The sequence below is a fragment of the Manis javanica genome, chromosome 4, assembly GCF_040802235.1.
Source record: "Manis javanica isolate MJ-LG chromosome 4, MJ_LKY, whole genome shotgun sequence".
Taxonomy (NCBI): Eukaryota; Metazoa; Chordata; class Mammalia; order Pholidota; family Manidae; genus Manis; species Manis javanica.
In genome coordinates, this window is record NC_133159.1 from 77,179,051 (window position 1) to 77,206,927 (window position 27,877).

General features: G+C 34.8%; 1 protein-coding gene across 1 annotated transcript in view; it reads right to left on the reverse strand.

Moving 5' to 3' along the window:
- Positions 1 to 27,877, reverse strand: part of HFM1 (helicase for meiosis 1) — a 154,284-nt gene that overhangs the window by 73,060 nt on the left and 53,347 nt on the right. Inside the window, exons 12-21 of the mRNA XM_073232859.1 lie at positions 17,617 to 17,660; positions 17,407 to 17,508; positions 16,833 to 16,978; positions 15,906 to 16,000; positions 15,130 to 15,263; positions 14,277 to 14,324; positions 11,401 to 11,481; positions 3,686 to 3,777; positions 2,205 to 2,311; positions 2,061 to 2,108 (exon numbers count right to left, since the gene is read on the reverse strand). Of these exons, the coding sequence (XP_073088960.1) occupies positions 2,061 to 2,108; positions 2,205 to 2,311; positions 3,686 to 3,777; positions 11,401 to 11,481; positions 14,277 to 14,324; positions 15,130 to 15,263; positions 15,906 to 16,000; positions 16,833 to 16,978; positions 17,407 to 17,508; positions 17,617 to 17,660 (897 nt within the window). The remainder of the gene's footprint in view (positions 1 to 2,060; positions 2,109 to 2,204; positions 2,312 to 3,685; positions 3,778 to 11,400; positions 11,482 to 14,276; positions 14,325 to 15,129; positions 15,264 to 15,905; positions 16,001 to 16,832; positions 16,979 to 17,406; positions 17,509 to 17,616; positions 17,661 to 27,877) is intronic.

Consider the following 27,877-nt stretch of genomic DNA (forward strand, 5'->3'; position numbering starts at 1 on the left):
AATTGGAAGGATAAACAATGAACTACTATTAACAGATGCTTCCAGGGGACAAAGATAGAAGGTCAAGGGAGACTGTACTTTTTGCTTTGAAAGTTTTATTTTGATCCTAAAAATGAACCCATGCCTTATTTATATAATAAGAAAATAATTAATAAGAACTCAGATTTGAAAATATATCCCATGAGTTCATTGGAAAATATTAAAGAAAAGAGAGCTAGAACTGAAGATAAAAGACCTGGGAATTAAAGTTATGAAAAATAAAAATAGCTCTAAATTAAAGGGCAGAAACTTGAAAGATAAAACTTTAAAATTAAGAGGACTGACACCTACTTGAAAAAAGAACAAATCTGAAATTCAGTAAAGTAACAGGGATATGAGGGAGACATGAAATTGGTGACTACTAGCCATCATTACACAAAAAGGGCTGTGCATTTTGGATTAAGAAAAGACCCCACCACATTCTCTCTTCCAGGCCATGCTCAAGTAGGTGCATAAAGGTGGGAAATTATAATGAGAATCTAAATTATGATATGTATAAAAACAATTGTAAAGCATTAACTTTTAAAATCTGACATCCCCAATCAAAAACATGTGTGACCCAATTTAAGTCAATGTAAATGGCAGCATTAAAACTTCAAATAGAGCATTTCCAAGAAGTTGCTTGTGGAAAAGTACCTTGATTTAATTTGACTTAATATTTGATGCAACAAAGTATACTGGAAAAAACATTGAAAGAATCAACAGATCTAGATTCTAGTTCTAGCTCAGTCCCCTATTAGGCAAGTCACAACTTATCTAGGCATCACTAACTTCATTTGTAAAATGAGAGGATTGGGTTATTCAACCTCTAAGTTATCTATTCTCTCTTAAGGATATTTGAATTTCTGGAGAAATACAGCTAAGAAACTGACATTAACTTCTGTTGTCCAAGTCATGATGGTCTTCCTGTTGAGTTGTATACACCTATGAGAAATTTATTTCTGAGACTTCAGATTAAATTCAATGAGTTGTCACTACAGTGACCTCCTCTAGTGAGGAGTAAAAAGAAATTTTTTGGCTACTTAGTTTTATTGAACCACATAAAAAAATCATTTTTACCTGAAATTGCACCATCTAAATCAAAAGGTTTAACACTAAGACCCAAATGCAATTGGCCCTTGAACAATGCAAGGGCTAGGTGTACCGACCCTTTGTTCAATCCAAAATCCATGTGTAACTTTAGACTCCCCCAAAATTTAAACTGCTAACAGCCTACTGTTGATGGGAAGCCTTAGCATAACTAGTCAATTAACACATATTTGTTGTTACATGTATTACATACTGTATTCTTATAATAATGTTTTTTTGAATTACTGCAAATCACTGAAACATTTTCTAAAATACTTACTGAAAAATATATGCATATAAGTAGACCCATCCAGTTGTAACACATGTTGATCAAGGGTCAACTCTACTCAGAAAACCAATCACTTGGCATAGCAAAAAAGAATTCTGTATTTCTTACTGCACACTGGGAAAAGTCACAAGTTATAATGTAACCTTAATTTACTCTTCTAACTATTACTCTTTTATATAAATTTCCCATTCTTGGCAGAATAGCAATCCCACTGTCATATATGCATTCCTTCATTCATGTTTTTGCTTTTACTATTTATCTCTCCCAGAATGCCACTATCATTAGACACTTATTACATCTGTTTTCATACTGTCCATTGTTTTTATACACATGGTTCTCATTCAAGTTAACTTGAAAGTTCCTGGTGATAAGTTTGCCTTCTTTTTATTGCCTACCTTGCCTCATCAGAACACACTCTCAATAAATGCTTGTTGGTAAAAATTTACAAATCATCTATTTTAATTAAAGTTTGAAAGTTTTTGGAAATTAATTTCACATCTGCATTCTGACACCTTATTTTTATGTAAATGTATTCTTTTTCGTATTAAGTAAAACAAATTTTAAATGTTTTAAAACTAAAAAAACTTCATTAGCATAAATCATCAACATACAGTATTTAAATATGTACTTAAATAATTTTAAGATATTTAACAATTATCTTTACCAGTTAACTTTCATTTCTCTTGTTTTAATTTTTCCTTCCATTGGAAATCTGTGAAAAACATAAAGCAAACCTTTTATTATTATTACTTATTTTAACTAACTAAAACCTTTTAAAATTTATTTAAAACACATTTAATTTCTGTACCTGATAGTTATCCGATTTGGATCTTTGTTTAAAGTATTTAGTGTTTTCTTTTCGTTTATCCTTAATTGCACATCCAGAAACTCCTTGCAGCTGGCTATCATCGTGACCTATAAAATTTCAGCATTTGTTCATTTAATTATGTCTGTTCTTTACTTATTTTCTTAAATTCTTTATCTTATTTATTTATTTTTCATGTTGCCTTGGGGCACCACAGTTTTATCATTTAGCATAATAGAGTTAAAAATTTGCTTTATACATTTTGCTTCTTTAAGAATTCATTCATTCATTTATTCACTCACAAATGTTTAAACACTTGCTATATGCCAGGAATTTTACTTCACACTGGGACTACCAATAAGACTGTAAAGATTAACAAAGGAAAATTTTAAATATTCACTCCAGTGCTACCACACCATAAGCACTCAATAAATGTAGCTCTTGTTACTACTACTATTGATACTTTCTATAGTTTGCAAGTCATTATCCCTATTGAAGCAAATTTTATAATTGAATAAATGCTTTATATCTTAAGAAATTTGTATTCTAGAAACAAGTTCTGCCAAATGATTTTGAGTAAAACATTCTCTGTGCCTTGGTTTTGCACATCTACAAATTGAAACTAACACCTGTTCTAATTCTCTTACACACTGAATTCAAAATCAAGTGAATTAATGTTAACATTAGGGATTTTCTACTCTTAATTTCTTCTTAGTTAAATATAACATTTACATGATAATACATGGTACTTTTCATCAATTTTTGTCCTTATCATAATCAACTTAGATATTTTAAATAAAAATGAATCGCTTAAATTGGAAAATAAATATAAATCTTATTGCATATTCCTGTCCCCAGTATAGGTAGAAAGGATCAATGCAGTTACCAAGTACCAATACCATGACTATGGTTCTATTCACTGTAGTAGCTGCAAAATTGCCCCTATTGGTGATTATCTTAGAACAAGTTTTTACTCCCATTTTCTACTCCACAGATCTTTTTTACTGATCTATCACCAATGCTTTCCTATTTCTATTGTTACTGCTACTCTGATGGAAAAGATTTAGGGAATAGCTGCAAGAACATGGCACACGTGTCCCTCATTTTCCCTCACTCACAGCCAACTTTCCTAATGGATCATGCCACACCATTTTGGAATTTTTCTCAACAGAATACATTTGGTGGTCACTATGAAGGTAATCAGCACTATCATGTAAGTTGAAACATACTTGCCATCTCTACTTGGGGTACATATAAAAATTTTCTTAGCCCTTATACAGAGACACAACTGAAAATATATTCTAAGGAGTAATATTCTGTATCTCATGATCAAAAGTATATAAGGGGGAGAAACATAAGCACTATTAGATACACTTTCTTTTCTACTCATTCATTGTTAAATTACATGATATATATAAATCAGTTGTTTCCACAATATTATTTTATATCATTATATATTTATTTTCTAGTGAAAATTAACTTACCAGATCTGATAGAGTTTCTTTCCCACTGATGGTACAAAATTTCTTCACTGTCTCAAATGTTATATAATACCAAGCCATCAATCTTCCTGCCTCTATGGGTAAAGATGGAAAAATAAACATTCATCCTACCAGCTGAAACAACTTGCTTTTTCATCAGTTTAACAAACAATTCTTTAACTTCTATTCTGTGCCTGTAGCAGCATCAGGTACAAAAGATGTACCAAAAACTTTGGAGACACAGTTTCTAAAACTTACAATTTGACTAGGGAGATACCTTCATACAAAATAGCTAGATTAGAGGACAAAATCCAGTTAATGATAATATTTACATATACAAACTTAAGGACAGACGAAATTCAACTTAACAGAATGGTCAGTGTGGAATGGTATAGTGGAGAAACTGGGTCTTGAGCAGGGTTTAAAAGTAATTAATGTGCCTTGGCAGAAAGGATGATAAAGCCATTACCTCAGGAAAAAATAAGACTTGCTTATCAGCAAAGCTAAAAAGACTATCTTTGGAATACTGTAATGAGAGATAAAGCTTGATAAACATATGGCTTCATAGTGACTAAGCTCAGATAAAACTGACCTACTTCAAATCCTTGCTCTACCACTTACTGGTAGTTGGTCATGTGCAGGTTACTTTAGGAGTTTCCTAATGTAATGTGCAAATAGAAGTATGTATCTCATATGTTTGTTATGAAGAAGATTACATGCAATAATACATGTATAGTACTTAAAATAGTGCTTAACATTAAATAAATGGTGCCTACATTTATTATCAAAATATGATGAATGATAGGCCATAGAGGCCCTGAAAGAGCCTTGAAATCCTATTAAAGGAGTTCACATTTTGGATTTGATTTATAAAATAACAGAGAACCACTTAAAAATTCTTGAACAGTATTTTCATTAAATTGGAGTTTGAAAATAAATTGTTTTGAAAATAGAACATTGAGTTGGTTGAGGATAGGGAGATGGGTAGGGTGGAGGTAAGTAATTGAGGAAATGGAACTCATCTAAAAGGTTAATGATTTCAATTATAAGTTGTCAAAAACATTACAAAGAATTTCAAGTCTTATGAACACACACAGAAAACAGCTGGGAACAGAAAAATGGCAAATTGATTCTCAAGGAAAAGGCTAACAATTATAAATATGCTGCTATGGGTTTTGCTGAAGAAGGGAAAAATTTAACATTCCATCAGACTTACAGGCATCCAGAAAGCATGGTATAGTAAACAGAAGTAAGAATCAGGAGTAGAGAAGTAGCCAGGTCATCTTAAACACCACTTTCCCAATTGGTAACCTGGTGAATATGTTCAGCCAAAAGGTGGGTGATGCAATAGTTCATAAAAGGGACCTTCTGAGAGCAGTGTATGAGATATCAAGACTATGGTTACCAAGGGAACTACAACTGACCCTTGAACAACACAGGTTTGAATTACACAAGTCCACCACTTACATGCAGATCTTTTTTCAATAAATAAACTGGAAAATGCTTTGAAGACAATTTGAAAAAATATTTAATTTTTTCTAGCTTACTTATTGTAAGAATACAGTATGTAATGCTTATAACAATAAAATATGTAGTAATTGACTATTTTAAGTTACTGGTAAGGCTTCCAGTCAACAGTAGGCTATTAGTAGTTAAGTTTTAGGGAAGTCAAAAATTACATGCAGATTTTTTTGCTGCATGAAGGGGGTTTGGCATCCCTAACCCCCACATTGTTCAAGGATCAGCTATAGTATGTTAACCTTCATATTTAAAGATGCTCCTCTTATCATAGATATTTATAAATTAATATAGGGTACCCAGAGAAAATGAAAGGTTTTGAAAATAAAGTTGCTATTTCCTGGCTTATAGTAAGAATGAAAGTTTCCTAAAATATAAAAATAACCTAGAAAGAAAGACATGAAGAAAGTGAGTCAAGTCAGAAGGATGGGAGGAATTAAAAGAGATTAGCAAGTGAAGAGAGGAAATAAAGAGGCAATTTGCTATCAATATAGCTGTTGAATGATGAATATTCTCATAGTAGCAAATTCAAGATATTTCAAAGTAAAGGTCACTGAGTTGGGGATTGGGATGGCCATGAGAATACACCTCTCATGTCTCCTACTATAAGAAGTGTCTCTCTGACTGATAGTCCCAGCTGCTATGCTCTGAATCCTCACCATGTTTTCACTAAGATCACACTTGTCTTGAGATGCTACAATCAATGACTCGCCATGGCAGAAATATTAAAGTAGACATATAAGATAAGGGACTCCTTGGATTGTCAACTTTAACTTGAAGATTCCCCATCAGCTTTGCCAAATGGTCTTAGGACTGCTCTGCAAACTAAAATTCTCCTTTCTTCTTTCCTCCCTTCTCTCCTTTCTACCCTCCTTCCCTCTCCTTTACAAAGGTAAGATCTGCATTCCACTTTAATGACTTTTCTAGCCTCTTGCAGTTACTGCCCATTTTTGGAAGATACATCCTTCCAAATTCATACAAGTTAAGACTTGGCCTTTTGGGCCCTTCTCTTGCAGAATAGTTAAAAACCTTGACAAGAATGCAAGTGTACAGATGAAAATACCTAGATACTTGAGTATTAGAACCACAAATTTAAAAAGCAAAAACTATATAAAGCAGAATTGCTGGAACATACAGACTAAGAATCTAAATACAAAAATAAATATGCAAAGAAATAAAAGAAAATATTAGTAATATGAAGGAACAAGAAGTCATAAAAATAATTAATTAGAAATACTAAGCAAGGAACTACCATGTACATTAATGGCAGGCCAAGTAATCATGAACTAACCCTCCTGCTGAAGGCAACTAAAATAGTTAAATGAAATATGAGAAATATCTTTTATAAAGCATCAAAGACCTAACAAGATATTAGCCTTACAACAAAAGGGATAAACACAAAATATTTACAAAAACTGACCACCTACTGGGTCATCAAACAAGTTTCCGCAAATTTCAGAAGATCAGAATCTCATGGAAAATGTTCTCTGATCACAAGCAACTGTATCAAATATCAGGAACAACAACATATCACCTACACGTGTTAGAATGGCTATTATCAAAAAGACTAGCAATAACAAGTGTTGACTAGGATGTGGAGAAAAGGAACCCTTTTGTACTGTTGGTGAAAATAAGCTGGTATAGCCACTATATAAAACTGTTTGGAGGTTCCCCCCAAAAAATAAAAATAGAACTACATATGACCCAGCAATTCCGCTTCTGGGTTATTTATACAAAGAAAATGAAAACACTAACTCAAAAAGATATATGCACCCATGTTCACTATAGCATTATTTATAATAGCCAAGATATGGAATTTAAGTTAACTGTCTATCATCTATCTATCTATCTATCTATCTATCTATCTATCTATCTATCTATCTATCTATCTATATGTATGTATGTATGTAATGGAATACCATTCAGCCATAAAAAAAGAATGAAATCTTGCCATTTGTGACAACATGGGTGGACCTTGAGGTCATTATACTACGTGAAGTAAGTCAGAGAAAAAAAAATACTGTATGATCTCACTTATATGTGTATTCTAAAAACAAATACACACACACTCACACACACAAACCTAAGCTCATAGATGTGGAGAATGGATTGGTGGCTGCCAGAGGTGGTTGGTCGTGGGGAGCTTGGCAAAATGGGTGGTCAAAAAGTACAAACTTCTAATTATAAAATAAATTAAGTCATGATGATGTAATGTACAGCATGGTAACTATAGTTAATAAAACAGTACTACATAATTGAAAGTTGCTAAAAAAAAAGTACATCTTAAAAGTTCTCATCACAAGAACAAAGAAATCTATAACTATATATGGTAATTGATGTTACCTAGACTTATTATGGTGATCATTTTGCAACATATACAACTGTCAAATCATTATGTTGCACAGCTGAAACTAATATAATGTTGCATGTCAATTATACCTCAAAAAACAAAACAAGCTAAAAAAAATTAACTAGGAAATCACTATTTAGAAATTAAGAACTATAGTTCTAAACAATCCATAGGCCAAAGAAGAAATCACAATGGAAAGTAGAAAATGTAACAAACTGATTGATAATGAAAACAGTACAAATCTAAACTAACAAAAATTCTTAGTCTTAAATAAATATATAGTATTCCTGTACATTTACATAAATATTTCCTGTAAATACACAGCATATGCATGCTATAAAATCTTGCATTCTAAAAAACTGCATACTGAAAATAGCACGGCTTATGGAAAAAAGTTTTGAAGCAAACAACTAAAAATTCCATACAACCTTATAACAAAACACTAACCTAAATAACAATCCTTATAAAAATACTAGCATGCATTTAAAAGACATGCAAAATTCATCATAAAGTTATACATAGATATATATATATCACTTTGTGTGGTTCTTTTTAGAGTAGCTTAATGATGTAGGGTGTAACAATAGTTGAGGCTATTGAGTAATTAAACCACAAAAATAAAATGTCTCAAGACTGGGCATTGAATAATATGTACTTTAAAGGCAGACAAATGGTCAATCTGGGCCTAGAGGAGGGTCAGGTAAAAGGGTATCCTGTACAGTACTGTATTTCTCTAAGAATTTGGCTATGTTCAGCTAGATTTGTGTATTTTATGTTAAGCTGCTATGATGATTTATTTTATATGCCAACTTAACTGGGCCACAGGCTGCCCAGATATTTGGTCAGATATTCTGGGTGTGTCTGTGCGGATGTGTTTGGATGAGATTAATATTTGAATTGGTAAGCTGACTAAAGCAGATTGCTCTTCTTAATGTGGATTGGCCCTCATCTAACCAGTTGAAGGCCTGAATAGAAATGAAAGGCTCTCTTGCAAGAAGGAATTCCTCCTGCAGGACTGACTTGAGCTAGGTCTTCTCCTGCCTTTGCAGATTAGAACTGAAGCATTATCTTTCCTTGTGTCTCAAGACTGCCAGCTTTTAGACTGGAATCTGCACCACATAGCCATGATCATTTATTAACTGCATTTCCCACCTCTCTCCTCTCTCAGGAGAAGTGGGGGATAGAGCTAAAAACTCTAAACTTCCAATCATCGCTTGGTCTTTCTGGTGACCAGCCCCCATCCAAGAGTCATTCAGGAGCCTGCCTCAACAGCACAAAAATGCTCCAAGTGCCCTTATCACTTGGAAATTTACAAGCATTTTAGAGCCCTGTGTCAGGGACAGAGTCAAAGAACAAATATTAAAACATGAGACACTCCTAGTGTACTTATTGTGATAATAAGTAGATAGCCAATCATGAACAGGGAGTGGTGATTACATTCAACAGGATGCTTGCTTACTTTCTACACATTCCATGTAAGCTGTTCTTGCAGGATGACGGGAGATAGAATATAGATAAAAGACTGGCCCAAACCAGCTAGCTCCAACATAGAGGAGAAGCTGATCCAAAAACTTCACCCCCAAATACATTATACACTCATTAATAATAGTAAAAATCACACCTCCCCGTGCCATGACAGTTCCAATGGAAACCAAATAAAGCCAAAAATCCTTCTGCCTGATGTGAGGGTGGAGCAAACACAAACTCTGAAAAAACTCTGTTCTCTCTGAAACCTACCACTTAGTGAATATTCATCTCCCTTTACATAAACATAAAAAGGGCCCCCTATTGTTCCTTCAGCACATCTCCTCTGATCTGCCCACACCCCAACTCTCAGGTGTATACTCTGTCTCTGTCTTTTAATCTTATTTTCCAAATAAACCCTTAAAGCTCAACCACTTTTTTTGTGCCCATTCTTGAATTCTTCCTTGCAACAAGACCAAGGACCCATCTCTGGTAATATTACCACTTAAGAAATTACAAGGGTTTTAGATTTGTGCCAGGAACCATGGGCAGAAACCAATATATATTTTCTATTCACTGATACCCTAGTATGTGATAAGGAATATGTATACCTCTGTCTGATGACTGCCTGGACATGGAATTACAAAGGAATGAAAAAGAAACCAAGATATAAAATATTTTATAATAACATTGGAATTACTAAGGACTGAAAGAGAAACCAAATATATAAAATATTTTATAATCTTAGACTTGGCAAAATGGTAATGCTACTGAGAGTAGGCAAATAGAAATATATTTTCCTAACCTTGGAAAAGAGAGCAACAACTCATGCTTATAGTAAAATGTTTTTACATTCATTATCCCATTTGATCATCATAACAACCAAATAAGGTAAGTAGGTCATGTAATATATTCCTGTTTTTCAGAGAATAAACTAAGAGTAAGTAAGCATCTAACAAGTGGTTACAGCTAACACTCAGCTAACAAGTGGTACTGGGGCTGAAATTCAGGTATTTGGAACCCAAATTTTATGTTCATTCCATTTCACAGTATTCCAGGTCAAATTAACTGTTATATGCTTCTGTGTGTTAAGCTTCATGTCATATATGTAAGTAAAGACTTCAAATAGAAAATTGAGGATAAAATTTTGTGATGAAGGTGACAGACCAGGATCACAACGGTAATTTTGAATTCATTTATATAATGACTATAGCTGAAGCTGTGAAGATCAATTGTTTTCAAAGAAATGATCATAAGCTGGGAGAATAAAGGTCCAAGGTCTACAACTTTAAGAATTCCATAGTAAAGCAAAAAAACATCAGCAAATAGAGATTGATTGAAGAAGCAGGAGAACCAAAACAATATGAAGAAAATTAATCAGGTAGTACTCACTGATGATGGAGAAAGAGGGGGAAAATGTTGCATAGATAATTTATTAGGCATCTTTAAAAGCAGAAGGAATGGTATAAGTGGATTCAAGAAGTTCCACAGGGAGGGAAAGATAGTGAGAATAAGGTTTCTGAGAGTGAAAGTATCTAAACAGATGAAGTTACAGTAGTGATTCTCATACCCCCTTCTAGCAAGACACCCTAGAATACACAGAGGGTAATTTCCACAAACAAAATTAGATTTATCAGAATAAGAATCATGGGAGAGGGGGAAAAATATTATAAATCTAGAACTGAGAGTCAGAGCAGTAAACTGTTTTAAAAACTTAGCCTTCTATTAAATACAAATAAAAACATAATACAAAATCATGTATTTCTATAGTATGCAAACATGTAAAAAATACTTTAAAAAATGAAAGGATACATGCCAAATGTTAAGAAATAGTCATATTCTGATTTTTTTAAAAAAATGTCTATACTTTTCAACTTTCATAAAGCATCTTTTCTGAAAAGGCTTAATGTAGTCAATATTTTCCCTCAGGAAACTTGTAATCATGAGTGCAAAAAACTACAAAACCTTCTTTCTCTTTTCTATTATACTCTGTCTAAACAGAATGAAAGGGAGACAGAGACAGAGAAAGAGAGAGAGAGAAAAGGAGCCTAAGTAACTATTTGGATAATCAATGTTTCAATAATTAAGAACTGACAAAAGGGTATCTATAATAGTTATAACAGGCTTGAAGTAAGATTTGAGCATTTCAATTTTCTGCTGAAAATCATCTCAAACAGTAGAAACAAAGTTTGTGCCTGTTGAAAAGAAGCTATTTACTTTTATAAGTAGGACTCTGATAAATTTGTCATCCAAATAATGATGATACCCCATTGAGAATTGAGATCACAATTTAATTTTACCATTATCTAAGTTTTAGTGGAACAGATTTTTAAATCTAGTCTTAAGTAAGCATTGTTAAATTTACTAACAACAATGGAAAAATTACCAGTTGGTTTGAAATTAACATCTTCATCCATCTTTATCAAGTCCAGAGATGACAAATCATTTAGATTCTTCAAACATAATTCTGTTCAATTATAGAAAACATTTTATTTTAGTAAAATAAGGAAGCAACAAAAAGTAGAATTTATTTTTAAATATGATAAAGTTGTGTATCTGTGTATTGTCTGGGAAGAAATGTAAGCCCTACTTAAGTGGCAAGAAAAAACTTATTTAAATAAAAGAACTGACTAATATGCTAAAAAAGATTTTCTAATAGTAGCAATAATACAAATAATAAAAATTACACTCAATAAGTGGTAACATCTACAACTTGGAGATTTAAAATGATATATTTGTATTCATTTAATCCACAAAATAACACAATTAGGTAGGTATTAATATTATTTCATATAAAAGGAAACTAAAGAATAGGGAGGCTAAGTAACTTGCTTCAGGTCTGCATAAACATTTTGCTAGCTGACTTCCAAAATGGCAGTGGTTTTCTTTTTCTTTTCTTTTTAAAAAATGTTTTATCAAAGGTATACACAAAGTATAAAGAGTCATAAATTCTACAAAGATTGTTCCAAAAAATCACCAGTCTTTTCCCTCCTCTGAGTTTCTCACTCTCTTGAGACAACTACTTGCACAATTTTTGCAAATGCTTTTAGTATTTACTTCAGCATCTCTAATCTCTAGTATGGCACTATTGCTACTTGGAAGGAATCCTTTGAATTGGAAGCAATGCAAGTTCCCTCTGACTGAGGGAGCGTAGAGCCTGCTGTTTGCAGTGCTCACTCTGTTCTGCGCTATAAAGCCCAGGAGATTGGAGGTAGTTCAGAGCAGAGGAGGAATACCAAAACCTGTTCAGTCTTATATGGAGTTAGCAGCTCGCAAAAACACGGCCCTTAGAAAGCAAGTTCTTTGGGAAATACTTTAGTTTTAGCCACAATGCTTAGGCAGCTTTAAAGTTTTAAGAGTTCAATTAAGTAAGGCTTTTGAAGTCTTTGGTAATTTTCTTAATTAATCACTACTAAATTAGCATTCAGTTAGGTTCATCAGAAGAAGAATGCTTACTATATGCTGAGCGCTATTACAAGCTTTAGGTTTACAGCACTGAGCAAGATAAGGTTTTTCCTCTATAGAACTTCTATTTTACTGCAGAAAGCAATCAATACATAAAAAATAATAAATAATATAGTTTCAGGTATTGAAAGGTACTATGAAGTAAAATAAAGCTGAGAAAGGACCTGGAGAGTGATGGAGCTTTTTAAGCTTTTAACTAAAGCTAATGTGTATTTCTGATATAAAACTACGTAATTTCTGAAATAAAGTAAGGCTATAGTTATCCTAATTTTCAACTTAGACACATCACCTCTCCAAGAATAGGAAAACAGCAATAACGACATGGAAACTGTTTTGCCTTCCTCTCTGTAAAGGTGAGTTTAAATAAAGTCCAGGATGGCCTCTCTGAGGAAATGATACATGAACAAAGGCCTGAATGAAATGGAGGCACAAGCCATGTAAAATACACAAGAAATGTTCCAATAATAAGACACAGAGACTGCAAAGACCTTATCTGGGAACAAGTTTGGTGTGTTTAATGCACAGCAAAAGATCCAATTTCGAGAAAGTGGAATAAAAGAAGGGGAAAGTGACAAGAAAAGAAGTCACAGAAATAGGCGGGGAGATACCAAGTAGCACTTTGTGGCACTAGTGAAAGTTTGCATTTTATTCTCAGAGTGATGGAACTGATACTGGAGAATACTGAAAAGACAGTATCACCAAATTTAGGGAACAGCATATTTTATGCTAAGGACCTTTCCTAAGAGATTGAAGGTAGACCTCCAAGGATTCAAAACTTCGGCTATTCTTTATAGGCAAAACTTAGCTACTCTATAATGACTGAAGATAAGGCAAATATGAACTGTCATTCTGCTAATTAAACAAAGGTTAAATCATTACAACTATCAGAATATAGCAAGAGATATCTTTTTTTGATTAAAAAAATTTTTATTATGAATACTTCATTGCATTTACATACTTTTGCAAGAGGTATCTTGGACTGTCTGATTTTTTTCTGTGTATTTGGTCATTATAATCTAAATCTATGCTTTAAAAACTCCATTACAAAATTGATCAGTAAATAAAAAATAATATAACTATTTTATAGATCTGTTTCTCAACAACAGCATTTAAGAATATATGCTATTGATTATTACCATGCTTCAACAATATATTTCTTCTTTAAGCAAGACGATTTCACTGCTTTATCCTTATCTCCACATTTTTATTTGCCATACATGTATATCCAAGTAGAATAAATTAAAATTGGCTAAATAGTTTTAGTGGATCTAACATTTTTTCTTTTACTGGAAAAGAGTCTCAATATAATGAAGAGGAAGCAGTTTCCAATCATAATAAACAATCAACAATCTTTTGATATTTTAAAAGATAAGTAGTGAAATTGTTAGTGATTAGCTGAAGAATAAAGCTGAGATTTTATAGGAATCCATCATTAGCAAATTAGGATAAGAAGCCCATAACCAACTAGGCTTATATTGTCAATTAAAATTAAACTAGAAAAGAAAAATAGAGTTGTTATCTATAGGCAGTTTTTCAAAGACCAGAGTCATTTTTAAAATAAGAAAATAAACCAAGTTGACATATTATACAAATATTATGATAGAATTAATAAACAGATTAATTCAGAAATACACATACCAAGCTTTATTTACATGTAAAAAAGAAGTTACTCATATTTTTTTCTGCAAGAAATAAGTTCCTTAAAAAAAATTACAAGAGTATTCTTACTTTTATAATAACTGACCTTTTCCATTAAAACTTATGAAATATAATTTTTTAGAAGGAAATGCATCTAACCTTGTAATTTTGCCTCAATTCCATCTTTGTTCAATCCAGATGCAAAACCTGTATAAATTATGAAAATGTATTTAAAAAAATAGAATGGACTTAATTCATCTTTATAGGCTCCATTTATACCCCAGTTAACTGGAAAAGAGTAATCAAATTAAATCTTAAATAGGAAAAAATAGCTTAATGAGTTAAAACAAGGCTTAACCATGTATACAGTCAACATTGTGAAATCTTTTCAATATCAAGTGGTTATCTTTGGCTTATCTTTTTGAATAACCATAACCAGGAATACTGTTACATAATTTTTTTTCCCTTGGAGAGATGAAAGTTTTGAGCCTGTGTACATTAGAATGGTTCCAACAAGTCAGGTTTTAACTTGATATTCAGTAATCCCAAGTATTTTTTTACTGTATAACCTGCACCATATGAAAGAACCCTCTAGAAGCAACATAATGAGGTGTGTGTTAGCTCAAGAGGCAGGATGAAAATTCCAGCAGCAATAGTAGTACTGTATATTTTTATTTGAACACTAGTTCAGACAAAATTCAAGGATTTTTTTTTTACTTTAATTTATTTTAAATTATTTTGGGTATTTTTTTTATTTATTTGAGTTAGACTTTTTCCCAAAAGGCCTATTTTTAATGATGCTGATTTCAAACTTTATTGAAAGACTAGAAGTAAAACAACAAAAATTTCTCACATTTGTCTATACTTGCCTTTAAATGTATTTGTGACTGTTGGTTTTGTTTGTTTGTTTCTGTTACCTATTAGTCTCAGTAATCTATTTTGTGGCCTGTTAGTATAAATACAGGCCAACTGATTGCAAAATTACTACTTTTACAAATAAAAAGTAACAAACCATAATGTGATGGATTTTTCAAGGCTCTGATATAAAGCAAAGTTGATCGTATCCATTCCAAAGCAATATTCACATCTGTGATAGTATTCAGTACTATCTCTGCATTTAAATGCTCAATAAGATGTCGGTGCAAACTAATAGGGAAAAAATCCACTGCATTAGTCATATGTATTTCAATGTCATAACTCTTACTTTTTAAAACTTCAATAATATTTTGAGTAATACAACAGTTAAATAATATACACATTGCTACTTTAATAATTCATGAAAGATAGATTAATTTTTAAAAATACAAGAGAAAACCTTAAAAACTCAGTTCAAAATTTTAAAGTATTACAGATTTGTTTCTACTCCATGGTTCTAGAAGACACTATTGCTTCAATAAAAGGGAGTATGAATTGTACCCTATTTTCTCCATGAGTATTATAATCAAATACTTTACTAAAAGGTCCCAGATTGCCAATCTCTCTATTATTAAACAAAATTCAAAGATGCAAAGAGATGTGAAAATTATAGTCCTCTTCTTGTTACTAATTTGGGCTTTTAAGATAAGGATACGCCCTACCACATGCTAAGAAACTGTTGAATAAAAATATTATGGTGCTTTTTTCTTAACATTAAATTTCTCAAAAGGATATAAACTTTCTAGTTAGAATATTGACAATTTTCAAGAAAATTATGTTAAAAAATCCCTTAACCAAATTTCCATTTAATATGTTAAAAGGAAGAGTATAGGCTATATTAACATCATTTTTTAATAATATTTGCTGTATTACCTGCTTTCTACAGTGTCACTACAAGCTAACATCTGAATATACTTCTCTTTTGTACTTAACCGAGTCATAATAACTGCAGTAGCTGTAGTGTCAAACTAGGGGGGAAGAAAAAACACACACACACAGACAAATTTAGTAAAGAAGAGCATATGTCGATACCAGTCCTCTTCAATGACTCAAGACTCATTTTATATTAAACACCCTGTTGTCTTAAACAATGGGTCAAAATGGCTTTAAAAATGTTTCTGAATTTGAATGCTAAATGAAAATTTAACTTAAAAATCTACCAAGAGTATAGATGTAAATATATCACTTTGGTTTCACTGCAACATAATTTTGGCAGTATAAAATCAAAACAAACTTAGGTAACTGTATACAAGTTTTAAGATTTGATGTAGTTTACATATAATCTACTTTACTATTGTGTAACATAATATTTTGACATCCTCTGAAAAGATACTCTTCCTAAATATTCCCTGAGTACCTATATGAATATTGGTCATGTAGGCATGTTCTGTGTATGGGCTGATTTTTAGTTGTCACAATACCTGGGGACCACTATTGACATTTGTGCTAGGATAGTGAAAAACTGTCCCATCCAAAGTGCCAATAGCACCCCATTCAGAATAAAAAACAAAACAAACACAACTCAGAACCAAAAAAGGCTTTAACAGTGTACACATTCATAAACCCAACCTATTCATCAACCAATGAGAATTTGGAGGAAGTAAAGTAAATGTCTTCTTTGATGAGACTTGTTTTACTTCTATTCCTCCATTAAAGTAGATTTTCTCGGTTACATTTATTTTTAAATCAAATCTAAATATGGAATGTTAATCTTTTGTTTTACAAAAAATATACAAAAAGGTTTTTTGGTTTTTACCTTTAGTTTAAAATAAGTTAAAAAAGTAAAATACTGTCACTTACTTGAGGTCGACCAGCTCTACCAATCATTTGTAGAATATCTGTTTCACTGTACTCTTCAAACATTCCTCCAGAATAATGCATTGTAGATTTTATAACTACTAGATGAGCAGGCAAATTTACTCCCATAGATAAAGTACTGGTAGTAACTGCATCAGATTAAGGAATATTACTTTCCAACCATATAGCTTTATTGTTTCAGGTAGACATCTTCTTATAAAGATACAGTCTTATAATGTCATAAAAACTCATATATAGGGAATTAGGGGAAAAAAGAAAAGAACATTACAGTGTAAAATAATAACACATATTAAAACCAAAAAACTATTCAATTCTTACTTTGCAAATTGCACTATGGTAACATGCTAAAGAACTAAAATCATGGAAGAGTTTATTATGGTGTATATATATATAATATGCATATATATGTATTATATATATACATGGGTTGTTACTTTAGATTCTTGGAAGAAAAGCAGAAATAAGTCACCACTCTTGAGCTTTCTCTTTATTTCCTCTTAAAAATAATTTTCCTAAATATCTTCTTATAATATAAACAAGGATAGGCTTTACTTACAAAGGACTGGTAGATCTCCAACAGCAAAAGTTCCTTCAACTACTTTTCTATCTGACAGCTCCATACCAGCATGATGATAAGCAACACCATGTATTAAGATATCTGTAATAGAAATATATCATTTGTTATGTCCTGTTAAATATTTCATCAGTAATTGATTGCTTTTAACTATAGCTGAAAATGGTATTTGGAAATTATCTCTAAACCTACCTCTCAGTTTTGAATCTCTTATGGAATGTGCATGTTTCTGTAACCTATTTTTAAAAAATACCACAAAATTGAGAGTTATTCCCATTAGCATCAAAAAACTCTTAGTTTACTATTTTGAAGCTACAGATATCAAAATATTTTCATAATATCATTACTTGAAAACCATCTTTAAGAAGTAAAGACTATCTTTCTTTGAAACTATAACACCTAATTTTATAACAGCAAAAGAACAAAATCTCAATTAAAAACTGCAAAGGACCTGAAGAGACATTTTGCAAAAGAAGACAGACAGATGGCCAACAGTACGTGAAAAGGTACTCAGCATCAATGTAACTATGGTGCACAAATCTAAACCACAAGGAGATATCACCTCATACATATTAAAATGTCTATTACCAGAAAGACAGACAACAAATGCTGGCAAGGATCTGGAAGAAAGGGAGCCCTTGTGCACTGCTGGTGGGAATATAAATTGGTACATCCACTATGGAAAACAGTATGGAGGCTCCTCAAAAAATTAAAAATAGAATTATCATATGACCCAGCAACTCTACTTCTGGGTTATATCCAAAGGAAACAGAATCAGTATCTCAAAGAGGAATGTATACTCCCATATTCATTGCAGCATTATTCACAATAACCAAGGTGTAGGAACAACACATGTGTCCACTGACAGTTGAATGGATAAAGAATATATGGTATGTGTATGTTGTTCAGCCTTAAAAAATAAGGAAATTCTTCCATCTATGACAACACAGATGAACCTAGGGGGCATTATGCTACGTGAAATTAAGTCAGAAAGAGAAAGACAAACACTGCATGGTATCACTTATATGTGGAATCCAAAAAAAGAAAAGTTGAACTCATAGAAACAGAGTAGAAAGTGGTTGCCAAGAGGGTAGGGTTGGGGGAGATAAGGACAGGTTGGTAAAAAAAATACAAATTAAAAAAAAAACCCTAATTTATTAACTGTAACACTGAAGCTCACTGGACAGGTTGGTAAAAAAGTACAAATTAAAAAAAAACCCTAATTTATTAACTGTAACACTGAAGCTCACTTTTTAAAAATTATTGGATCTAACAAATAGTTGTTAATTGCATTCTGAGATATGGCACTTAAAGAAAATTTAAAAAGAAATTATGGGTACTTTTAAGATTTTGGAAGTTAGTATGGTTCTTAATTATCTAAAAACCTCCATATTTGTGTTATTCCATTTGTTTGTTGCAAGTATGACACTGGTAGGAATTATTTTAAGTATAATATTCACAATTGTTTAAAAGATTTCATAGGATTCAAGAGGATTCAAGAGGACAAGGATTCAAGAGGAAGGGACATGTTAGTATTAAGCATAAACTCTGTGCTACAGACTGTTAGGTGTCTTAGGAATACTGCATTATTTAATTCTCACAATAATATGATTCCTATATATCTAACCCTGATTAAGAAGTTGAAGCTGAGAGAAGTTAAGTAATGTACTCAGTGGTACACAGCTAGTAAAGGTGGCAGCACTGCACTTCAAGTTGGGTCTCTACCTTCATGCTGTTTCTAATACCAGCATTTTAATACTAAAAAAGAAGGAATAAAAAAAGAGGTAAAAAAAAAAAAAGAGGGGCAAAAACTGAAGAAAGACAAGAACTGAAGGACAGAGAAATTTTCCTTGAATAACTATGTAAGTGTGGGAAATGAGAAAAGTAATTATGATATATGCTTCTGTGTAAGAAAATAATTACCTAAAATAAAATTAGCTAGTTTGAGTGCAGCAGAGAATGGGGAAAATGGAGAGGATGTAATGGAAATTAATTTGAAGGGTTCTTACAGGTTACCTATTTCAGTTCCTTGCTCATACTCACATAGCTCAAAAATATTAATTATTAAGTATTTGCCTTGGGACGCTATATAGTTATTCTATGTGAATGATGCTACTATCGCACAAAGAATTCAGAAAGTTTTTAAACTTTTCCTTCAGTGCCAGTTTATAAGTGAGAAAATAATCCTCATTAATTGATAGTCACATGTTTCTGATTAGAAGTCACAAGGCCCAACTTGATCGACTAGTTTATTCACCCAACAAGTAGAAAGATCCAAATTACTCATAGCTACTTATAGCCTCTACTCTTTAATAGGGAAAAAAAATTAAATTTTTATTTAATTTTTTAAATATATTTTTAATTCCTATACTTTTTTAAACCTCTATTACTAGTTCTATAATGAATAGGCCAATCTATTTTTGAAACCCCATTTTTTTTTAAATATTTAGAAAATTAATAATTAAGAATATGTATAACCAAATATACCTGCTATGAAAGCTATCGTTCATGGTTTGATTACAGAAAAGTTTTTGCCAGTAAAATGACCTAATGGGTATATCCTCCCAATAGGCTTGATCAAGGAGTTTTCATGATTAAAATGAAAAGCTTAGGAAACATTCTCACTGTAAGACTACCAATTACTTCCTTAAGTTAACTAAGAAATGTCAAAATATAGAAAGTATTTTGTTATTCAAATTCATGATAAAACAGAAAAATCATTTAATAAAAAGCTAAAGAGACCAGAGAACAAAAAAGCTGGGCATTTTAGATAGGTTTAGAAATCTTAGTAACAGAATATAGGGCCTGATGGACAGAAATAAGTCTTCTGGGAGTTGCTTGAATGTGACTGGTTAAAGGGTAATTGATGTAAGCACAGTCTCTTTCCCTAGTCTACACCAACTCAAAATGGCATTCCATTCCTTTTCACTCAAGCTTTTTTTCTGGGAATGAAGCAAAAGCAGAAAATATAAATGAGATTCTATTTAACCATTTATTGTTCCAAGTAAAAGACTGGCTGTGATATACGATAAATAAACATTCTCTAGAGTATAAAACAGAGAGATGGGTAGGAAAACATCTATGCTATTATCCTATTAGCATTAATTTCACTTTTTCCCTTTCTGTCTACCTCTCAGACCTCATCTACTTTTTGGCTGTAAGCTCTGTGTTGGTTTCTCTCACTCTCTCTGGCTCTCTAATGTATATTTTTGCTTAATCATGCTTTGTTGATGTTTGTAATAAAAGCCCTACTCTACAATATTTCACACCACAGAGATTTTTTTTCATATGTCAGTAACTAAGGGGACCAAGTTAAATACCTGAAATGGAAGTAAAATTATAAAAAATTTATATAGAGTGTGGATACTTGGCTACATAGTTAATTATTTAATGGATTAAATGGCTAGAAATCCATTTTCTTAGTGGATTTTAGGACAGAAAGCCAAATGTCAGAAAAGTGAAGTATTGTTTTCTAAGCTTGGTACACATCTTTGGTTGATAAAAGTGACCACAAGTGGATATGGGCTTAAAGATGGCTGTGTGAGATGTGAGACAAAAATCTCCTCCCAAAACCACATATGATAACAAAATATAGCAAAGACAACTAATCCTGAAAGAGCAACAGGAAAGAAGGCTGCAAAACCCTGCCTGCATCTGGGGAAAACAGACCTCATGGAAAAGGGTAAAGTACCAAAGCCACCATCCAGGGGGACCCAAGCCCTTCTGCCAACCCAGTTCCCCTGTGGAGGAAGAGAAACAGAGCCGGGAGCAGGTAGAGGCCTAGGACTGCTGAACACCAAGCCCCGGCAATACGCTCTGGGGGCATGAACCAACATTACATGGTGTTCTGGACATTAGTGGGGTTGGAAAGCTAAGATAGGAAGAATACTTGGAGAGACTGAGATTCCAGCTGCTTGTGGAGAACAGGTGTTCCACAACTGACCACTCTGGGGCAAAAGAAAGGTGGGTACTCTAAGAGACCTCCTAACAGGGAGAGGGATGCAAAAGGGGTAAAGATTGCACAGAGCTTGCTGCTTAGGAGAAAGGACAAGCAGACAAAATTGTCCAAGTGCACTCAGCCCAGAAGGTTGGGAACTTTCAAGAGCTTCAGGAGCTCCATCCCCTAGCTGGTAACACAGCTCTGAGACCCCACCACAATACACAGCCTACCACTCATTCCTCCCGGGCAGCACCGGCTGGCAAAACTGCTGCCCCCACCATTGTGCCAGGCCAGCGAGAGGGTGGACGTACTTACAGCAGCTACAGGGATGTAGGATAGAGACTCTTCCCTGTGTAGTCAGCCCACTGGCCCTGACAGTGGAGGCAGGAACTGCAGCAGGGGAGCAGGAAAGAGCTCTTTCCTCCCAGCAGGCACCAGCAACACTCACCTGTGAACCCTGCCATCATTCCAGGGGCTGGGCAGCTCCAGAGAGTAGAGTTTCTGGCACTAGAGGGTACCACCTATACCAAGTAATTACTACAAATAAGAAAAGTCAAAAGGACCTGGTACAAACCAAAATCCCACAATCAACAGAAAGAGGGCCAAGTGAAAATGAACTCACCAATCTACCTGAAAAAGATTTCAAAATAAAAATCATCAACATGCTCACATAGGTAAGAAAAATATTCAAGAACTCAGGGAGGAGTTCAAATGAGATATGAACTTTGAAAAATACAGTATCTGAAATGAAACATACAATGAAGGGACTTAAAAGCTAATTAGATGAAGTAGAAGAGATGGTAAAATAAATAGAAATTAGAAAAAAGTAATACAAAGTAGCCGAGGCACAAAGAGAAAAAAGGATATCTAGGAATAAAAGAACATTAAGAGAAACATCTGACCAATACAAATGGAACAATTTTCATATTATAGGGGTACCAAAAGAAGAAGAGAGAGAAAAAGGGATAGAAACTGTCTTTGAGGAGGTAACTGCTGAAAATATACCCAATCTGGGGAAGTTAGAGATAGTCCCTCAGGTCATGGAGGTGCACAGATCTCCCAACACAAGGGACACAAGAAAGACCACACCAAGACATAATAATTAAAATGGCAAAGATCAAGGATAAGGACAGACTATTAAAAGCAGCTAGAGGATATTCTCAAGATGATGGCTTGAGTAGGGTGGCGGAAATTTCCTCCCAAAACCATATATATGTTGAAAATGCAGCAAATACAACTATTCCTAAAAAAGTGACCAGAAGATACCGTTCACGAGCCAGGCTACATCTGCAAGAACCCAACATCTCATGGAAAAGAGTAAGATACAAAGCCATGACCCAGTGGGACCCAAGCACTCCCCCCACCCAGCTCACTGGTGGGAGGAAAAGAATCAGAGTGGGGAGGGAGTGGAAGCAAGGGACTGCTAAATAACCAACCCTAGTAAAATGCCCTGGGAGCACAGACACACATTGCATGGTGCAGTGGATATTAGAGGAGCGGAAAAGCAAAATGCAAGATTAAGAGTGCAAACAGGTTCCCACAGCTGGCTGCCCTGGGACAAAAGAAAAGCAGGTGCTTTAAAAGTCTTAAAGTGACAAGGATTTAACAGGTAAACAAAATTGTCCTGGCAAACTCAGCCAGCAGGCTGGGAACTTTAAGGAACTTCAGGTACCCTAACCTCCTGGGTAGCAATGCAGATCTGAACCACCTCACAGCAATTAAGCAGCCTGCAGTTCCTTCCACCCCACCAGCACTGCAAGCAAACTGGATGACCTGCCATTGCTGTGGAAAAGCCAGGGAGAAGCCCCACCTATAACAACCACACAGCTTAACACAGAGGCTTCCCCCTACACACAGCTAACTGGCCCAGATGCAGAAGCTGCTCCCTGCATATGGGTGACCAGCACAGACAGTGGAGACAGGCACAGAGTACACAAGGCACAAGGGGGCTCTGTTCTTGTGGCAGAACACATGCTGCTCACCTGTGACCCCCGCCAGTGCTCTAGGCCATATCAAAGGCCACCCCGCCCACACCAGCTCAGGGTACTAACCCAGAGGCTGCTCACTACATGCAGCTGAGAGACACAGACAGCAGAGATGGGCGCAGAGTCTGGAAAGCATGAAGGGGCTCTGTTCTCATGGCAGAACATGTGCTGCTGACCTGCGACCCCCAACAGTGGCCTAGGCAAACACGAGGTCCTCACTACCCATGGCAGCTCAGGGAATTAACCCAGAGGCAGCTCCTTGTGCGCGGTGAGTGGCACAGACAGTAGAGACAGGGAAGCACAAAGGGGGCTTTGCTCCTATGGCAGAACATGCGCTGCTGGCCTACGAACACTGTCATTGCACTAAGCCATCTCGAAGATCGCCCCACCCATGGCAGCTTAGGGGATTAACACAGAGGCTGCTCCCTGTGTGTGGTTAAGTGGCACAGACAGTGGAGACATACAAAGTGACCAGCAAGCAGGAAGGGCCTTTGTTCTTCCAGCTGACACATGGCCTCACTCACTGGCAATCATTCCCAAAGCCATGAAAATGCAGAAGAAACTTGTTCAGTCCAAAATCCCTCAAACACCAGAGAGAGGGACTGGTGAGACTGATTTAAACAATCTTCCTGAAAAAGAATTCAAAATATAACTCTTAACCATGCTGATGGAGTTGTAGAGAAATATGCAGGAGCTAAGGGATGAAATCTGGAGGGAGACAACAGAAATGAAACAAACAACAGATGGATTTAAGAGCAGATTGGATGAAGTGGAAGAGACTGTTAATGGAATAGAAATCAGAGAACAGGAATACAGATAAGCAGAGTCAGAGAGGGATAAAAGGATCTCTAGGAATGAACAAATATTAAGAGACCCGTGTGACCAATCCAAACAGAACAATATTCACATTATAGGGGTACCAGGAGAAGAAGAGAGAAAAAAAGGAATAGAAAGTGTCTTTGAAGAAATAATTGCAAAAACTCTCCGATTTGCAAAAGGAAATAGACCCCCAGACCATGGAATTACACAGATTGCCCAAGCACAAGGGAAACAAGAGGGACAAGAATGAGACATATAATAATTAAAATAGCAAAAATGAAAGACAAGGACAGAGTATTAACAGCAGCCAGAGAGAGAAAAAAAGATCACCTACAAAGAAAAATCCAACAGGCTATCATCAGACTTCTTAGCAGAAACCATACAGGCCAGAAGGGAAAGGCATGATAGAGTCAATGCACTGAAACAGAAGGGCCTCAAACCAAGAATACTCTATCCAGGAGGATTATCATTTAATTTGAAGGAGGCATTAAACAATTCCCAGATAAGCAAAAGTTGAGGGAATTTTCCTCCCATACACCATCTCTACAATGTATTTTAAAGGGACTGCTCTGGATGGAACTATGCCTAAAGCTAAATAGCTGTCACCAGAGAAAATAACACCACAGCAAAGAAAGTAGACCAACCAAATACTAACTAAATGCAAAATAAAATCAGCTATCCACAAAATCAGTCAAGGGAAACAAAAAGAGTACAGAATAAAACACCTAACATATAAAGAGTGGAGAATGTAGAAAAAGAAGGGAGAGAAATAAAAAATCATCACACTGTGTTTATAAAAGCATAAGAATTGAGTTAAGTTAGTGGGTTAGATAGTAAAGAAGCTGCCTTTGAACCTTTGGTAACCATGAATCCAAAGCCTGCAATGGCAATAAGTACATATCTATCGTTAATCACCCTAAATGTAAATGCACTGAATGTACCAATTAAATGACACAGAGTAATAGAATAGATTAAAATCCAACACCATCTATATGATACCTACAAGAAACTCACTTCAAACCCAGACATTATACAGACTAAAACTGAAGGGATGGAAAAAGATATTTCATGCAACTAATAAGGAGAAAAAAGGAGGAGTTGCAGTACTTGTATCAGACAAAACAGACTTCAAAACAAAGAAAGTACAAGAGACAAAAAAGGACATTATATAATGATAAAGGGGTCAGTCCAACAAAAGGATATAACCATTATAAATATCTATGCACCCAACACAGGATGACCTACAAACGTGAAGCAAATACTAACAGAATTAAAGGGGGAAATAGAATTCATTTTAGAAGACTTCAACACACCACTCAATGCAAAGGACAGATCAACCAGACAGAAAATAAGTAACAAGACAGAGGCACTGAACAACATAATAGAACAGTGGACCTAACAGATATCTACATAACACTACACTCAAAAGCAGCAGGACACACATTCTTCTCAAGTGCACGTGGAACATTTTCCAGAAGACCACATACTAGGTCACAAAAAGAGCCTCAATAAATTCAAAAGGACTAAAATGGTACTAACCAATTTTTCAGATCAAAAAGGTATAAAATTAGAAATAAATTGTACAAAAGAAACAAAAGGTGCACAAACACATGGAGGCTTAACAACATACTCCTAAATAATCAATGGATCAATGACTAAATTAAAACAGAGATCAAGCAAAATATGGAGACAAATGAAAACAACAGCACAACGCCCCAACTTCTGTGGGACACCATGAAGGTGATTCTAAGAGGAAAGTATATAGCAATCCAGGCCTATTTAAAGAAGGAAGAACAATCCCAAATGAATAGTCTAAATTCAAGATTATTGAAACTGTAAAAAGAAGAACAAATGAGGCCAAAAGTCAGCAGACAGAGGGACATAATAAATATCAGAGAAGAAATAAATAAAATTGAGAAGAATAAAACAATAGAAAAAATTAATGAAACCAAGAGCTGGTTCTTTGAGAAAATAAACAAAATAGATAACCCCCTAGCCAGACTTGTTAAGAGAAAAAGAGAATCTACACACATAAACAGAATCAGAAATGAGAAAGGAAAAATCACACGGGACACCACAGAAATACAAAGAATTATTAGAGAATACTATGAAACTCTTTATGCTAACAAACTGGATAACCTAGAAGAAATGGACTACTTTCCAGAAAAATACAACCGTAAAAGACTGACACAGGAAGAAATAGAAAATCTAAAGAGACCAATTACCAGCAATGAAATTGAATAGGTAATCAAAAAACTACCCAAGAACAAAACACCAGACCAGCTAGATTCACCACTGCATTTTATCAGACATTTAGACAAGACATAATATCCATTCTAGTTAAAGTTTTCCAAAAAAAAACAGAAGAGGAGGGAATACTTGAACACTCATTATATGAAGCCAGCATCACTCTAATACCAACACCAGGCAAAGATACCACAAAATTTGAAAATTACAGACCAATATCTCTGATATGTTCACCAATATCCCTGATGAACACAGACGCAAAAATACTCAACAAAATACTAGCAAACTGAATTCAAAAATACATCAAGAGGAGGGCAGATTCAAGATGGTGGCATAAGAGGTGAGACAGAGAACTCCTCCCAAAACCACAGATTGTATGAAGATATAGTTAACACAACTAACCCTAAAACAGCAACAGGAAAGAAGGCTGCACCTGAATGCATACAGTCCTCATAAACAGAGGAGACCTCACAAAACAGGGTAATGTACCAAATCCTTGAACCGGTGGGACCCAACCCTTTTCACCACCCCAGCTCACCAGCAGGAGGAAGAGAAACGTACCAAGGGGGTTTAAAGCCTAAAATTGCTGAACACCCAGCTGTAGATACCTGCTTTGCAAGCAGAAACCTACATTGTGTGGTGCTCTGGAGGTTGATGGGGATGGGGAGCTGGGACAGGCAGAGTGCTTGAGAGACTGAGATTCTGGCCGTTTGTGGAGGACAGGCATCCATATCAGGCCGCTCTGGGTAAAAGGAATGGCAGGTGGTCTGGGAGGTTTTCTAGTAGCTAGAGGACTGCTGAAGGGGCAAGGTTTGGATGGAGTTTGATGTGCAGGAGAAGGGATAGTTGGACAGGGTTATCTGGGCGCTATCTGCCAAGGAAGCAGGGAACTTTGAGGAGCTTCAGGTGGTCCACCCCCTGGCTGGCTGCTCAGCTCCAAGGCCCCCCACTGTGATACATAGCGTCCTGAGCCTTGCTCCTGACCTGCTGGCACTGGCTGGCAAACTGGCAGTCACTGCTCTGGTGTCAGGTCAGCCAGAGAGAGGCCTCACCTACAAAAGCTGCAGACACAAAGCACAGAATCTTATACCTGTGTACTTGGCCCACTGGCTCTGAAACTGGAGACAGGCACTGCAGACAGAAATCAGGAAACAGCTCTTTCCACCCAGAGGCACCAGCACCACGCCACTACGACTCCCAATCTCACTCTAGGGGCTGAGCAGCTCTAGACACAAGAGCTTCTGGGCACTAGAGGGCACCACATAAAAATATGAAAGTCAATGGAACCTGGTTCAGACCCAAATCACACAAATGCTAGGAAAAGGGCCAAATGAAACTGAACTCACCTATCTACCTAAAAGAGAGTTCAAAATAAAAATCATAAACATGCTCATGGAAGCACAGAAAAATATTAAAGAACTCAGGAACGAATTTAAGATGGAGATTCAATCATTAAGAAATT